Raw genomic sequence first — 14,486 nt, forward strand, 5'->3', positions numbered from 1 at the left:
CATTGTTGTACATCATAATCGTACCTCAATAGAAAAGCTATCCCCTGCCTTAAAGTCCAACCTTCCCACAATTAAGGCACTGTTTACACCCCTGGGGGTCAATGGGTTCTTCTAATAAGAAGAGAAGCAACAACAACAACAAAACACACAACCGGACAAGAACAAACAGAAACAAGTCAACAATACTGTTGGTGCACATGCCACTGTGTCGTCATGGATTCACCACGGCAACCCTGGGGCCCAATTCCTGAACCCCAACAACTCAAGTCTTGAGCTCCTAGAATAGTTAAGCCCCCCCCCCCCCCCCCCCCGCCATTGGGGGCGCGTGTTTGAGTCAGTAGCCTGTTGAGCTGTGTGTGTGTTGCGTCAGTAGCCTGTTGAGCTGTGTGTGTGTTGCGTCAGTAGCCTGTTGAGCTGTGTGTGTGTTGCGTCAGTAGCCTGTTGAGCTGTGTGTGTGTTGCGTCAGTAGCCTGTTGAGCTGTGTGTGTGTTGCGTCAGTAGCCTGTTGAGCTGTGTGTGTGTTGCGTCAGTAGCCTGTTGAGCTGTGTGTGTGTTGCGTCAGTAGCCTGTTGAGCTGTGTGTGTGTTGAGTCAGTAGCCTGTTGAGCTGTGTGTGTGTTGAGTCAGTAGCCTGTTGAGCTGTGTGTGTGTGTTGAGTCAGTAGCCTGTTGAGCTGTGTGTGTGTTGAGTCAGTAGCCTGTTGAGCTGTGTGTGTGTTGAGTCAGTAGCCTGTTGAGCTGTGTGTGTGTTGAGTCAGTAGCCTGTTAAACTGTGTGTGTGTTGAGTCAGTAGCCTGTTGAGCTGTGTGTGTGTTGAGTCAGTAGCCTGTTGAGCTGTGTGTGTGTTGAGTCAGTAGCCTGTTGAGCTGTGTGTGTGTTGAGTCAGTAGCCTGTTAAACTGTGTGTGTGTTGAGTCAGTAGCCTGTTGAGCTGTGTGTGTGTTGAGTCAGTAGCCTGTTGAGCTGTGTGTGTGTTGAGTCAGTAGCCGACGTTGAGCTTGTTCTTGTTGAGTTCTCTCTCCAGGTTGCCTATAAGCGTGTCGATGCTCTCCTGCAGGTCTCGCAGGTTGACCTTGTTGCTGAGCACGGGGCTGATGTCCTGGATCTTCATGTAGGCCTGGTACGTGTGCTCTTTGGGGAGGTGGAGGGGCAGGATGCGCTTATCATCCTCATCATCATCATCCTCACACACCCTGTTGTCTGACGGCTGACCGCCCCTGGAGCCATCGCTCTCCTCCACTCTCCTCTCTGCTTCGCTCTCCTCCACTCTCCTCTCTGCTTCGCTCTCCTCCACTCTCCTCTCTGCTTCGCTCTCCTCCTCCGCTTTCCTCTCCTCTTTCTCCACTTCTACAGGTCCTTCCATCACCTCCTCGGGCAGCGGGGGCTCCTGTTCGGCTGTGGCTGGCTCTGCCTGTCCCCTGTCCAGTAACCATTCCTGTCTCTGCTCCTCTCCTCCTTCCTGTCCCTTGTCCTCTACCCCCTCCAGTTCATCTTCAGTGACCTCCATATCCTCAGAAGGAACATCAGCAGAGTCATTCTCCTCCCGGGACCGAGGGGGGAAGTAGTTCTCTCCACAGCGGCTCCAGTCCCCGGCGTAACGGTTGCTAGGGCTGTCCAGTCGGCCCGGCCTGGGCCGCAGCACCCCGGCCATCTCTGCATCGCTCAAGTTCAGCACCTGGGGGCGCTCCTTCCTCCGACGCAGGGGGGGAACGGCCAGCTGGTCGGCTGGGCCGGGGGGCTCCGGGATGGGGGACGAGGTCTTGTCATGTGGGTCCATCACTGGAAGGAGAGATAGAAAGACAGTGAGAGAGAAAGAAAGAGTTAAAGATTAAACAGGAATCTATTCAGTCAGTGCTATAGTCCTAGCTGTGTTAACTCCTGGTGTATGGCACATGCTCTTCAAACATTGTTGGTGTAAACCAATTACTCAAATCCAATATTCTTATTTAACATTTTTTATTTATTTTTGTATTTATTTTCACCCCTTTTTTCGTGGTATCCAATTGGTAGTTAAAGTCTTGTCTCATCGCTGCAACTCCCATACGGACTCAGGAGAGGCGAAGGTTGAGAGCCGTGCGTCCCTCGAAACACGACCCAACCAAGCTTCTTGACACAATGCCAGCTTAACCAGCTTAAGCCAGCCACACCAATGTGTCCGAGAAAACACCGTACACCTGGCGACCGTGTCAGCGTGCATGCGCTCGGTCCGCCACAGGAGTCGCTAGAGCTCGATGGGACAAGGACATCCCTGCCAACCGAACCATCCCCTAACGATGCTGGGCCAATTGTGCGCCACCCCCTTGGTCTCCAGGTCGCGGCCAGCTGAGACAGAGCTTGGACTCGAACCAGGATCTCTAGTGGCACAGCTGGCACTGCGATGTAGTGCCTTAGACCACTGCGCCACTCGGGAGGCCCTCATTTGAAATGTTTTAAGCACACTGGTCACACAAGGTCCTCCTGGAGTTAAATTCAGGATCTAAAAGTGATATTTCCGACATCAACCCATGCCATGCTGCATTGACATGCTAAATCCACTCCAACACACTCTACTACTTCACTTCTAGGTACAAATCACGTCTAACCTAACACACATCCCTGCTTTGGGGTGAAGGAGGAGGAGGGGGGGGGTCACATGGTATGAGCATGTCTGATCTAAGGAGAAGAACACTGAGCACTCCAACCACCACTTCCCAGTTACCTGTCCTCCTGTCGGTCTCTCTGTGTACCTAGTACACTGTGTCCCCGACAGTACATCTTTAGATACCTCCTACAGTCAGTGGCGGAATAAAACAAAAACATCAAAAAAACATTTCAGAGGTAAAACAGACAATGTTTTACTGCAACAAGAGCAAGCTGTCAGTCAGACAGTCTACAGGAAACACCTTTGCATTTGACCTGACTCTTACATCTCCTTTATGCTGAAGGAGGAAGAAAGTAACGTACACAAACCCCACAGTGGTACAGTAGAGCCAACCGTTGGTTCTGATATCATACTGTATGAATAATACTTTGAAATCATTGTAAACCCATTGAGAAACTGTTGATGGACAAATTATGCTTGTGCATCTCCCATTGATCCAAAGATAAGGAACTAACCCTGAAATCCCCTCCACCCCATCCTGCCCCACACCTTCCTGGAAACTTCTACATCCAGGGCTGCTCGCACTGTACTGGGATCAGTTAAAAATATCCAGAGCCTCAGACACCCTTCTCCTACTCCCTCCCCTACACGCCACTACTCTGCCATAGCATGATCTCTCTCTGGCCACAAAATAAACACCACAGCATGCACCAAAGCCAATGACTCACACGCACATTTTCACCTCCTCATGAAATATACCAAATACCAAGGCCTGGCAATCACATACAGTAATACACATATCAGCCCACACGCACGAACGCACGCACGCACACACTGGCAACCCGTCATTCAGGGCAGGTGGCGCAGGTCATTGATAACAGATAAAATGACGTCAAATCAGGTTATATCTACAGTAGCTTTGATTGGACTGATCATGTCAACATCATACTTTCAAAATCTTAGCTAGTAAGCTAGCAGTCATCATCATTTATCAAGTCGACAATCTACTGCTAAATTCTTTTTAATCCTTGTCATATGAAGATAAAGAATGAAGAGAAATTATAGAGAAATTATAGATCGGCCATTGGACATAAACATTACACAAGTTGGAAATCACACCCCAGTAGAGATACTGTGGCGCAAAGGAACGAAAAAATAAATAAGAGTATGGGGATGAGGTAGTTGGTTGGGCTGTTTAGAGATGGGCTATGTGCAGGTGCAGTGATCTGTGAGCTTCTCTGACAGCTGGTGCTTAAAGTTAGAGAGAGAGATATGAGTCTCCAGCTTCAGTGATTTTTGCAATTCGTTCTAGTCATTGGCAGCAGAGAACTGGAAGGAAAGGCGGCCGAAGGAGGAATTGGCTTTGGGGGTGACCAGTGAAATATACCTGCTGGAGCGCGTGCTACTGGTGGGTGCTGCTATGGTGACCAGTGAGCTGAGATAAGGCGGGGCTATACCTAGCAAAGACTTATAGATGACCTGAAGCCAGCGGGTTTGGTGACAAATATGAAGCGAGGGCCAGCCAACGAGAGCGTACAGGTCGCAGTGGTGGGTAGTATATGGGGCTTTGGTGACAAAGCAGATGGCACTGTGATAGACTGCATCCAATTTGCCGAGTAGAGTGTTGGAGGCTATTTTGTAAATGACATCGCCGAAGTCAATGATCGGTAGGATAGTCCATTTTACGAGGGTATGTTTGGCAGCATGAGTGAAGGATGCTTTGTTGTGAAATAGGAAGCCGATTCCAGATTTAATTTTGGATTGGAGATGCTTAATGTGAGTCTGGAAGGAGAGTTTACAATCTAACCATACACCTAGGTATTTGTAGGTGTCCACATATTCTAAGTCAGAACCGTCTAGAGTAGTGATGTTGGACGGGCGGGCAGCGATCGTTTGAAGAGCATGCACTTAGTTTTACTTGTATTTAAGAGCAGTTGGAGGCCACGGAAGGAAAGTTGTATGGCATTGAAGCTCGTCTGGAGGTTAGTTAACACAGTGTCCAAATAAGGGCCAGAAGTATACAAAATGGTGTCGTCTGCGTAGAGGTGGATCAGAGAATCACCAGCAGCAAGAGCGACATCATTGATGTATACAGAGAAAAGAGCCGGCCCGAGAATTGAACCCTGTGGCACCCCCATAGAGACTGCCAGAGGTCCGGACAACAGGCCCTCCGATTTGACACACTGAACTCTGTCTGAGAAGTAGTTGGTGAACCAGGCGAGGCAGTCATTTGAGAAACCAAGGCTGTTGAGTCTGCCGATAAGAATGTGGTGATTGACAGAGTTGAAAGCCTTGGCCAGGTCGATGAATACCGCTGCACAGTATTGTCTATTATCGATGGCGGTTATGATATTGTTTATAACCTTGAGCGTGGCTGAGGTGCACCCACGACCAGCTCGGAAACCAGATTGCATAGCGGAGAAGGTACGGTGGGATTCGAAATGGTCGTGATCTGTTTGTTAACTTGGCTTTTGAAGACCTTAGCTGGGAGGAGGTGCTCTACAGGTGCTCTACAGGATGCACATTTCTGTTTGAAAAAGCTAGCCTTTGCTCCTAACTGCCTGTGTATATTGGTTCCATGCTAATGCAGTATGCCACAGGATGTTCTTGTGCTGGTCAAGGGCAGTCAGGTCTGGAGTGAACCAAGGGCTATATCTGTTCCTGGTTCTACATTTTTTGAATGGGGCATGCTTACTTAAGATGGTAAGGAAAGCACTTTTAAAGAATAAGCAGGTATCCTCTACTAACGGAGTGAGGTCAATATCCTTCCAGGATACCCGGGCCAGGTCGATTAGAAAGGCCTGCTCGCTGAAGTGTTTTAGGGAGCGTTTGACAGTGATGAGGGGTGGTTGTTTGGCCGCAGACCTATTATGGATGCAGGCAATGAGGCAGTGATCGCTGAGATCCTGGTTGAAGATAGCAGAGGTGTATTTGGAGGGCAGGTTGGTTAGAATGATATCTATGAGGGTGCCCGTGTTTACGGATTTGGGGTTGTACCTGGTAGGATCATTGATAATTTGTGTGAGATTGAGTGCATCTAGCTTGGATTGTAGGACGGCCGCTGTGTTAAGCATGTCCCAGTTTAGGTCACCTAACAGTACGAGCTCTGATGATAGATGGGGGGGCAATCAATTCACATATGGTGTCCAGGGCACAGCTGGGGGCAGAAGGTAGTCTATAGCAAGCAGCAACGGTGAGAGACTTGTTTTTGGAAAGGTGAATATTTAAAAGTAGAACCTCAAATCGTTTCGGCACAGACCTGGATAGTATGACAGGGAGATATGTATACCCTAGCTAAGAAAGTTTGTTGTGTAGTAAGTTGTTAGTAGCCCATGTGCCTCACCCTAATAATTTGGTCCCTTTTCCCCCTCTTAATTTCGACTACTGTTCTGACTTGGTGGTGCACATAGCCTCGCCTGTTTTATAGAAATGTAATCGAATATTATAAGAGATTTCATTGTCTGCTTATATGCCCCCTTTATTTATCATATGGTTCTGACTTGGTGTACAGGGAGAATACTGTAAGAACGACCCATGTTCTGAATTATATTTCAAAAGTGCTGAACAAATAGTTAAATTGACTATGTCTGTCCTAGTTCGCTCATTTATGTCTAAAACGACATGATGGATTGCCTCTTATCAGCTCGTCGTCCCCTTATGCCATAGTTTGTACATCTCAATTGTCAATAGTAACCACATTTGTTTAAGCAAGTCAGCCATATAAGCTATGTTTTTTAAAAAAAGGCAGTAACTGAGGCTGAATTAACTGTTTCGCTGCCAGACAAGGCTCAGCTGATAGCCAGGTGTAGCAGTGGTAAGGTGTTGGGACTGCTGTTGGGACAGCTTTATGTAGGCCCTAACAATTTGTGTGCACCGTTTGTCACCGTCATAGTGCAATTCATGTATAGTTTATTTTTGTGATGTGTAGTGTAGTGGTTTGGCATGCATCTAAAAAATATATCTGTTTGCCCCACAAGATTTACACGCTAAAATCGCCACATACAGTACATTAACACTCTCCTCCTCGAACACAAAACAAAGCACGTACAGATTCCAAGCAAAGCATTCTCACACTCATGCACTCCCAGACACACAATCCAGGCCTATGCAACAATGCATTGGAAGGTGTGGACCTTGTGAAGAAGTTGAAAATATCCTATAATGGTTTTTAAATGTTATAGTAAAGCTGGGAGAGCTATGGGCTAAGGTTAGGACTGGAATGTCCTTAATTATAGACTGGCCACATTACACACTGAGCTGAGGAAGTGGGCATAAAGAACAGGAGGTATATATATATATGTGTGTGTGAGTGTGTGTGTGTGTGTGTGTGTGAGTGTGTGTGTGTGTGTGTGTGTGTGTGTGTGAGTGTGTGTGTGTGTGAGTGTGTGAGTGTGTGAGTGTGAGTGTAAACATAGGTTTGCAGGCCAGCCAAGACTTAAATTTCAGTTTGGTCAAGGTTAGAGTTACTCACTCAGGACACACCTCTAGGCTCTAGCCAGGGATGGAAACGACATTTTTTTTAAAGTTATGATAACAAATACATTTTTTACCCAGCATGCTCTACTACAGGTAGAATTGTTTTAATTGTTTTTAATATCTGTTTTTGCATGTACATTGAGTGATTGGTTGATTCATAATATGCTACACAAAGATACATAACATACAATTCCCTAAACTGATCCAATCATTTGATAGATTCTTGGCACCCATTACTGAAATGGTTGTTCCAGTTTAAATGGCTTAGATAGCAACCTCAAATTGTTCCTTTTCGGGCCTCCCGGGTGGCGCAGTGGTCTAGGGCACTGCATCGCAGTGCTAACTGCGCCACCAGAGTCTCTGGGTTCGCCCCCAGGCTCTGTCGCAGCCGGCCGCGACCGGGAGATCCGTGGGGCGACGTCGTCCGGGTTAGGGAGGGTTTGGCCGGTAGGGATTTCCTTGTCTCATCGCGCTCCAGCGACTCCTGTTGCGGGCTGGGTGCAGTGCGCGCTAACCAAGGGGGCCAGGTGCACGGTGTTTCCTCCGACACATTGGTGCGGCTGGCTTCCGGGTTGGAGGCGCGCTGTGTTAAAGAAGCAGTGCGGCTTGGTTGGGTTGTGCTTCGGAGGACGCATGGCTTTCGACCTTCGTCTCTCCCGAGCCCGTACGGGAGTTGTAGCGATGAGACAAGATAGTAATTACTAGCGATTGGATACCACGAAAATTGGGGATAAAAAAAAATCATTTTCCTGGCAGTCATTATGAAATAAGGTTGCACATTGTTCCTAATCCTGGCAGTCATTATGAAATAAGGTTGCGGATGAATAAAAATTCCAACTGTTGGATTTCTAAACTCCAGTTCCAACAGAAATTTGTGTGATTTACAAGCTTCCAGAAATCCCAGATGGAAGAATAAATCTGGGAATTTGGGGAAAGTTACTGGAATTTTGCAACCCTACTAACAGGCCTGACGTGGCCTGTAAACCATGAGTTTCAGGCCACTGTATTAGGTCAATGCTAGGCCTCAAAATAAGGCCTTATGAGATATGTAATGTATCACCATAAAGAGTTGAATTATAATGATAATATTAGCCAAGGAACTCACTTGAAGGCCACGGGTTCAAAAATGTATGAATTGAAGAACCATATCTCTGTCACTAACAAATATATTAATGTGGGGTAAGTCTACAATTCGCCCGAAAAAGGCAAGGCACACTGTGAAATTATATTGGCGGCATGGCTTAGTGTTGGTGAGGCTTCCAATTTATTATTTTTGGCCACCCGCGAGTAGAAGTGTTGTAACTGGTCTATGGTACATTATATTAGAGGTGTGGATTACTGGGGGTGTGGCTTTCAGATAGTTATTTTTGGCAACCCATGAGTGGAAGTGTTGTACCAGTTTAACTGGTCTATGGTAGATGTAAATTTTTGCAGCTGACAATAAATTAATGGGTACAATATTCAACAACAGTCTATTCTCTCAGGTACAAAATTATCTGAAATGGTTTCCTTGGACTGAATATCTAACTAGCACTAACATGTTTGCAATCTTTAAATAAGGATATTTTCCAAGTACAGAATTTGTCTCATGTAAGACTTGTATATGGCGCACTGAAAGAATTCATACTGTCACGGTCCTGACCTTGTTTTCCTTTTGTATAGTTGTGTTTAGTGGGTCAGGACGTGAGCTGGGTGGGCAGTCTGTGTTTGTTCTATGTTAAGTGTCGGGGTTAATTGCGAAAATATGGCTCTCAATCAGAGGCAGGTGGTTTACGTTTTCCTCTGATTTGGAACCATATATAGGTAGGTTGTTTCACATTGTTTGTTGTGGGTGGTTGTCTCCTGTGTCTGTGTATGTGCACCACACGGGACTGTTTCGTTTTGTCGTTCGTGTATGTAGTCTGTCCCTGTTCGTGAGTTCTTCGTGTATTTATGTAAGTTCCATGTTCAGGTCTGTCTACGTCGTTTTGTTATTTTGATAATCCTTTCAAGTGTTTATCGTGTTTCGTCTTTTCTTTAATAAATTTGTTATGTCAAACTTTCATGCTGCGCTTTGGTCCAATCCCTACTCCTCCTCTTGTCTGAAGGACAACCGTTACACATACCCTTTGACTTATTCTTATTCTTATTCTTTTGTAGTGTTACAGCCTGACTTCAAAATGGATTCAATATATTTTTTTCTCACCCATCCACACACAATACCCCATATTGACAAAGTGAAAACATTATGTGACTTGTTAAGCAAATGTTTTACTCATGAACTTATTTAGGCTTGCCATAACAAAGGGGGTGAATACTTATTGACTCAAGACATTTCAGCTTTCATTTTTATTAATTGGTAAAAATTTTGAAAAACATAATTCCACTTTAACATGATCAGGTATTGTGTGTAAGCGAGGGACAAAAAAGTCAAGGGCTGTAAATATTTTCTGAAGGCACTGTATACAGTTGAAGTCGGAAGTTTACATACACTTAGGTTGGAGTCAATTAAACTCATTTTTCAACCTCTCCACAAATATCTTGTTAACAAACTATAGTTTTGGCAAGTCGGTTAGGACATCTACTTTGTGCATGACACAAGTAATTTTTCCAACAATTATTTACAGACAGATTATTTCACTTAAAATTCACTGTATCACAATTCCAGTAGGTCAGAAGTTTACATACACTAAGTTGACTGTGCCTTTAAACAGCTTGGAAAATTCCAGAAAATGATGTCATGGCTTAGACGCTTCTGATAGGCTAATTGACATAATTTGAGTCAATTGGAGGTGTACCTGTGGATGTATTTCAAGGCCTACCTTCAAACTCAGTACCTCTTTGCTTGACATCATGGGAAAATCAAAATAAATCAGCCAATAACTCAGAAAGATTTTTGTAGACCTCCACAAGTCTGGTTCATCCTTGGGAGCAATTTCCAAATGCCTGAAGGTACCAAGTTCATCTGTACAAACAATAGTACGCAAGTATAAACACCATGGGACCACGCAGCCGTCATACCGCTCAGGAAGGAGGCGCGTTCTGTCTCCTAGAAATGAATGTACTTTGGTACGAAAAGTGCAAATCAATCCCAGAACAACAGCAAAGGACCTTGTGAAGATGCTGGAGGAAACAGGTACAAAAATATATATATCCACAGTAAAACAAGTCCTATATCGACATAACCTGAAAGGTCGCTCAGCAAGGAAGAAGCCACGGCTCCAAAACCGCCATAAAAAAGCCAGACTACGGTTTGCAACTGCACATGGGGACGAAGATCGTACATTTTGGAGAAAAGTCCTCTGGTCTGATGAAACAAAAATAGAACTGTTTGGCCATAATGACCATCGTTATGTTTGGAGGGAAAAGGGGGAGGCTTGCAAGCCGAAGAACACCATCCCAACCATGAAGCACGGGGGTGGCAGCATCATGTTGTGGGGGTGCTTTGCTGCCGGAGGGACTGGTGCACTTCACAAAATAGATGGCATGATGAAGAGGAAAATTATGTGCATTTATTGAAGCAACATCAAGACATCAGTCAGGAAGTTAAAGCTTGGTCGCAAATGGGTCTTCCAAATGGACAATGACCCCAAGCATACTTCCAAAGTTGTGGCAAAAGTGCCTTAAGGACAACTAAATCAAGGTATTGGAGTGGCAATCACAAAGCCCTGACCTCGATCCTATAGAACATTTGTGGGCACAACTGAAAAAAAACTGAAAAAGTGTGTGCGAGCAAGGAGGCCTACAAACCTGACTCAGTTACACCAGCTCTGTTAGGAGGAATTGGCCAAAGTTCACCCAACTTATTGTGGGAAGCTTGTGGAAGGCTACCTGAAACGTTTGACCCAAGTTAAACAATTTTAAAGGCAATGCTACCAAATACTAATTGAGTGTATGTAGACTTCTGACCCACTGGGAATGTGATGAAAGATATTAAAGCTGAAATAAATCATTCTCTCTACTATTATTCTGACATTTCACATTCTTAAAATAAAGTGGTGATCCTAACTGACCTAAGACAGGGAATGTTTACTAGGATTAAATGTCAGGAAATGTGAAATATTGAGTTAAAATGTATTTGGCTAAGGTGTATGTAAACTTCCAACTTCAACTGTATACACAACACTATGAAGTTAAATTGGTTAGAGAAAATGTTAGAGATCTGAGGGGATCAGACAGTTACTGTATGGTCTTACTGTCTTCTCTTCCCCATCCTCCTTAGAGGCAGCACATCCATCAGCACAGGATTTGACAACCAAACCCCCTAGCAACCCTACGCTCATCTTTCTTTCATATCCCTATATCCCAGTTACACTCAACAGTTTATATCTGTCTCTCGTATCACCGTGCACACAAAGCAGACAGCTGCTGAGAGCAGAACAGAGACACATTACCAACCCTCGAGCCACAGTTGGTGCAGGATGTCTTCACATGCATCCCAAATGGCACCCTATTCACTTTTACAGTGCACTTCTTTTGACCAGGTCCCATAGGGCTCTGAACAAAAGTAGTGCGCTATATAAGGAATAGGGTGCCATTTTAGACGCATGCTTTCTCTGTACGGTGATTTATATAAAAGCGTCCCTGCCCACTGAGCTTGGTTTACAGTAAGGCTTTGGCCCTCCCGTCATGATGAAGCTCTCTTGTGGAGCATTTAATCTACGATGACCGAACAGATGTGGCGAATGGCTATCTGCTGTGTGTGTGTGTGTGTGTGTGTGCGTGCGTGTGTCAGCCAAAGTGCCAACCCAGCCTTTTAAAGTCATGTTTGGAACATAACCACAGTACAGTGCTGGGAACAATTTGCACTAGAAAGCATCCGGGGGAACATAGTGTCCTTCTGAGAAATGGCTTGTCTGATTTTGGGTGAATGCTTAAGTCTGTTATTACTTGTTTATTAAGTTGTTGGTTTAGTAATTCAGAATGCCCATGTACTGTAGACACACTACTCAACGGCCTGATCTAAAACGCTGATACATTCACTGCAGGAGTAATAAGTCAGTAATTAAGATAGTCATTTAGTAAATATAAAAGGCCTCTAGATCCAGTGGTACTGCATGGTACTACACCATGAAGTACACTGGTTTAGAATGCATCCCTGACCAAGATGGCTGCCATTATCACCTCATTCTAGAGTTATGAAGGTTCATTTCAAAGGCCACTCTAGTATTGTAGTGTATCTCTATGGTGGAGGTTACCTGGCCATAGCTGCAGCAGGTAGTGTAGCACTTCGATATGTTTCTTGAAGTGTAGGGCGCTGGCCAGCTCCTCCGAGTCGATGAAGACCCGGTTGCTATGACAGCTGGCCTCCTGGCGTTGGCTGAGCAGCACGGGGCCGAAGCATACCGCCAGGTTCTGACACGTCATCTTGTTGACCTCATGGTGTGACGCCACCAGCTTCAGATGGTCCAGCAGCCTCCGCAGGGTCAACTGGGGTAACAGAGACAGAGGACATACTGGGTAAGGGCGGATTAACACTGACCAAACACACGGCTCATTTTAGAAGCACAAACACACTAAGGGAAAGGGAATACCTAGTCAGTTGCACAACAATGCATTCAACCGAAATGTGTCGCTTATTGGGTCTTTGTTTATGTTATTGCTATTTCCCTCAGCTACTGTTATTTCCTAACATCAAGAGGGTTTGAAACTGTGTACTGTGAACGCTGCACAGTACTAATGAACATTACTGAAGGAACTTGGTGAATGTAGAGAACCAAGAGCACTGTGAACCCAAAAAGGCATCTGCAAAAGCACTTTGTGACAAATGTTGATTTATGAATAAACTTGATTGATCGATTGAAGAGGACCTGTCCCTTACCCTCTCCACCTCTGGCAGGTTCTTCAGGAGACTGACGGTGTGTTCTGTGTCTGCCGGGTCATTTTCACATCCTCCTGCTCCGATACGCAGAGGTCTCTGAGCCATAGAGTCCAACACAGTCTCATACAAGTGCTTAGTGATAAGTGGGTAGGGCAACTCACGCAGGTAGTCCTTCAGAACACCTGGAGAGAGAGAGAGAGGAGAGAGAAAGAGGAGAGAGAAGAAGAGGGAGAGAGGGGAAGAGAAGGGTGAATCAGAGGCAGTGGGAGAGAGAGAGGGAGGAGACGGCGAGAGGAGAAGTAGGGGAAGGGAGGAGAGAGAGTGAGAGAGAGCATGAGAAACCCTTCATTGAGTTAACAGAAAAATGATCTCTGATCATAACAACTCTGATAATGATGATGACAGCTGCCAGATGCTACTTAAGAGGACAGCAAAGATTTTCACCAGAAAGGACACAATGAACAACACCACTGTCTGTTTGCGCACTGTGGACCTTATCAGCTGGGCTTCATACGTTTTTTACAAGGCTCAATGAAGTGAAATACCTCGTATGTACTACTTCACAAGACAGCTTAAAATACCTGACAAATCCCGAAGAATATTATCTTTACGAAGAGTCGTTATTGAGAAAAGCTAAGTATTTTCTTCTCCCCTTCTTTTATACAGCAGGCCAGACCTGGCACACACTCTGCTGGCTGCCAAGGCTTTTAAGACTCATTGTTGTGGTGGGCTCTGTTCTGATTGAAATCGGGTATGACATGGCAGCCTCAGAATGTCGGAGAAGGTGGTTCTGTGATGGCGTGGGCGTTCACACCTGTAACTCCAGCCACATTCAGCCTTCACCAGGCTCCGACAAAAGAGACGAAGAAACATGAAGCCCACACTGTCTATATACACTAAGCCCCTTGCCTTTTCTTTTCACGAAGGGGAAGGACAAAAAATAACAGACAAATACAGAAATATAGAAAGAAGAAAAAGGGTACTGACAGCGTGTCAATTCTTTGAGGTGGACTGGATTATTTTCTCTCTTTTTTTTCAGTGCCTAACTACCCAGCTAGCACCTTTGGTTCATTGGAAGTTGTGGGAACGTATAATTATTTGTGTTTACGTTCTGAGAACAAATGTTCTGGGAATGTTATTCTACCCCCAAGACATAAGACTGCTAAATATTTTGTCTTTTTTTTTTAAAAACAAACTTTGAATGCGTTCTTTTACTCCCTAGCCAGAAGACTGCTAAATAGTTAAACATTTAACCAATTAGCTACCCGGACAATCTGCATTTACCCTTTTTGAGCAAACTTTTTAAAAACTCATCACATATTCTATTGCTACTGTTTATTATCGGTCACTTTATTCCTAGTTATATGTACATATCTAACTCAATTACTTTGTACCCCTGCACATCAAATCGGTACTGGTACCCCGTGTATATATCCAAGTCATCGCTACTCATTGTGAATTTATTATTACGTGTTTTACTTTAGTATTTAGTTGAAGTCGGAAGTTTACATACACTTGTCATTAAAACTCGTGTTTCAACCACTCCACAAATATCTTGTTAACAAACTATAGTTTTGGCAAGTTGGTTAGGACATCTACTTTGTGCATGACACAAGTCATTTTTCCAACAAT

At 44.9% G+C, this 14,486-nt stretch overlaps 1 protein-coding gene across 2 annotated transcripts in view; it reads right to left on the minus strand.

Moving 5' to 3' along the window:
- Window positions 1-301: 301 nt before the first annotated feature.
- LOC129855506 (rho GTPase-activating protein SYDE2-like) overlaps window positions 302-14,486 on the minus strand; it is a 91,749-nt gene continuing 77,564 nt past the window's right edge. For both annotated transcript variants that reach the window (XM_055923233.1, XM_055923232.1), the window contains exons 5-7: window positions 12,855-13,036; window positions 12,232-12,463; window positions 302-1,776 (exon numbers count right to left, since the gene is read on the minus strand). In XM_055923233.1, the coding sequence (XP_055779208.1) occupies window positions 977-1,776; window positions 12,232-12,463; window positions 12,855-13,036 (1,214 nt within the window). In that variant the 3' untranslated portion in view covers window positions 302-976. The remainder of the gene's footprint in view (window positions 1,777-12,231; window positions 12,464-12,854; window positions 13,037-14,486) is intronic.

This window comes from Salvelinus fontinalis, chromosome 5 (assembly GCF_029448725.1).
Source record: "Salvelinus fontinalis isolate EN_2023a chromosome 5, ASM2944872v1, whole genome shotgun sequence".
In the NCBI taxonomy this organism is placed as follows: Eukaryota; Metazoa; Chordata; class Actinopteri; order Salmoniformes; family Salmonidae; genus Salvelinus; species Salvelinus fontinalis.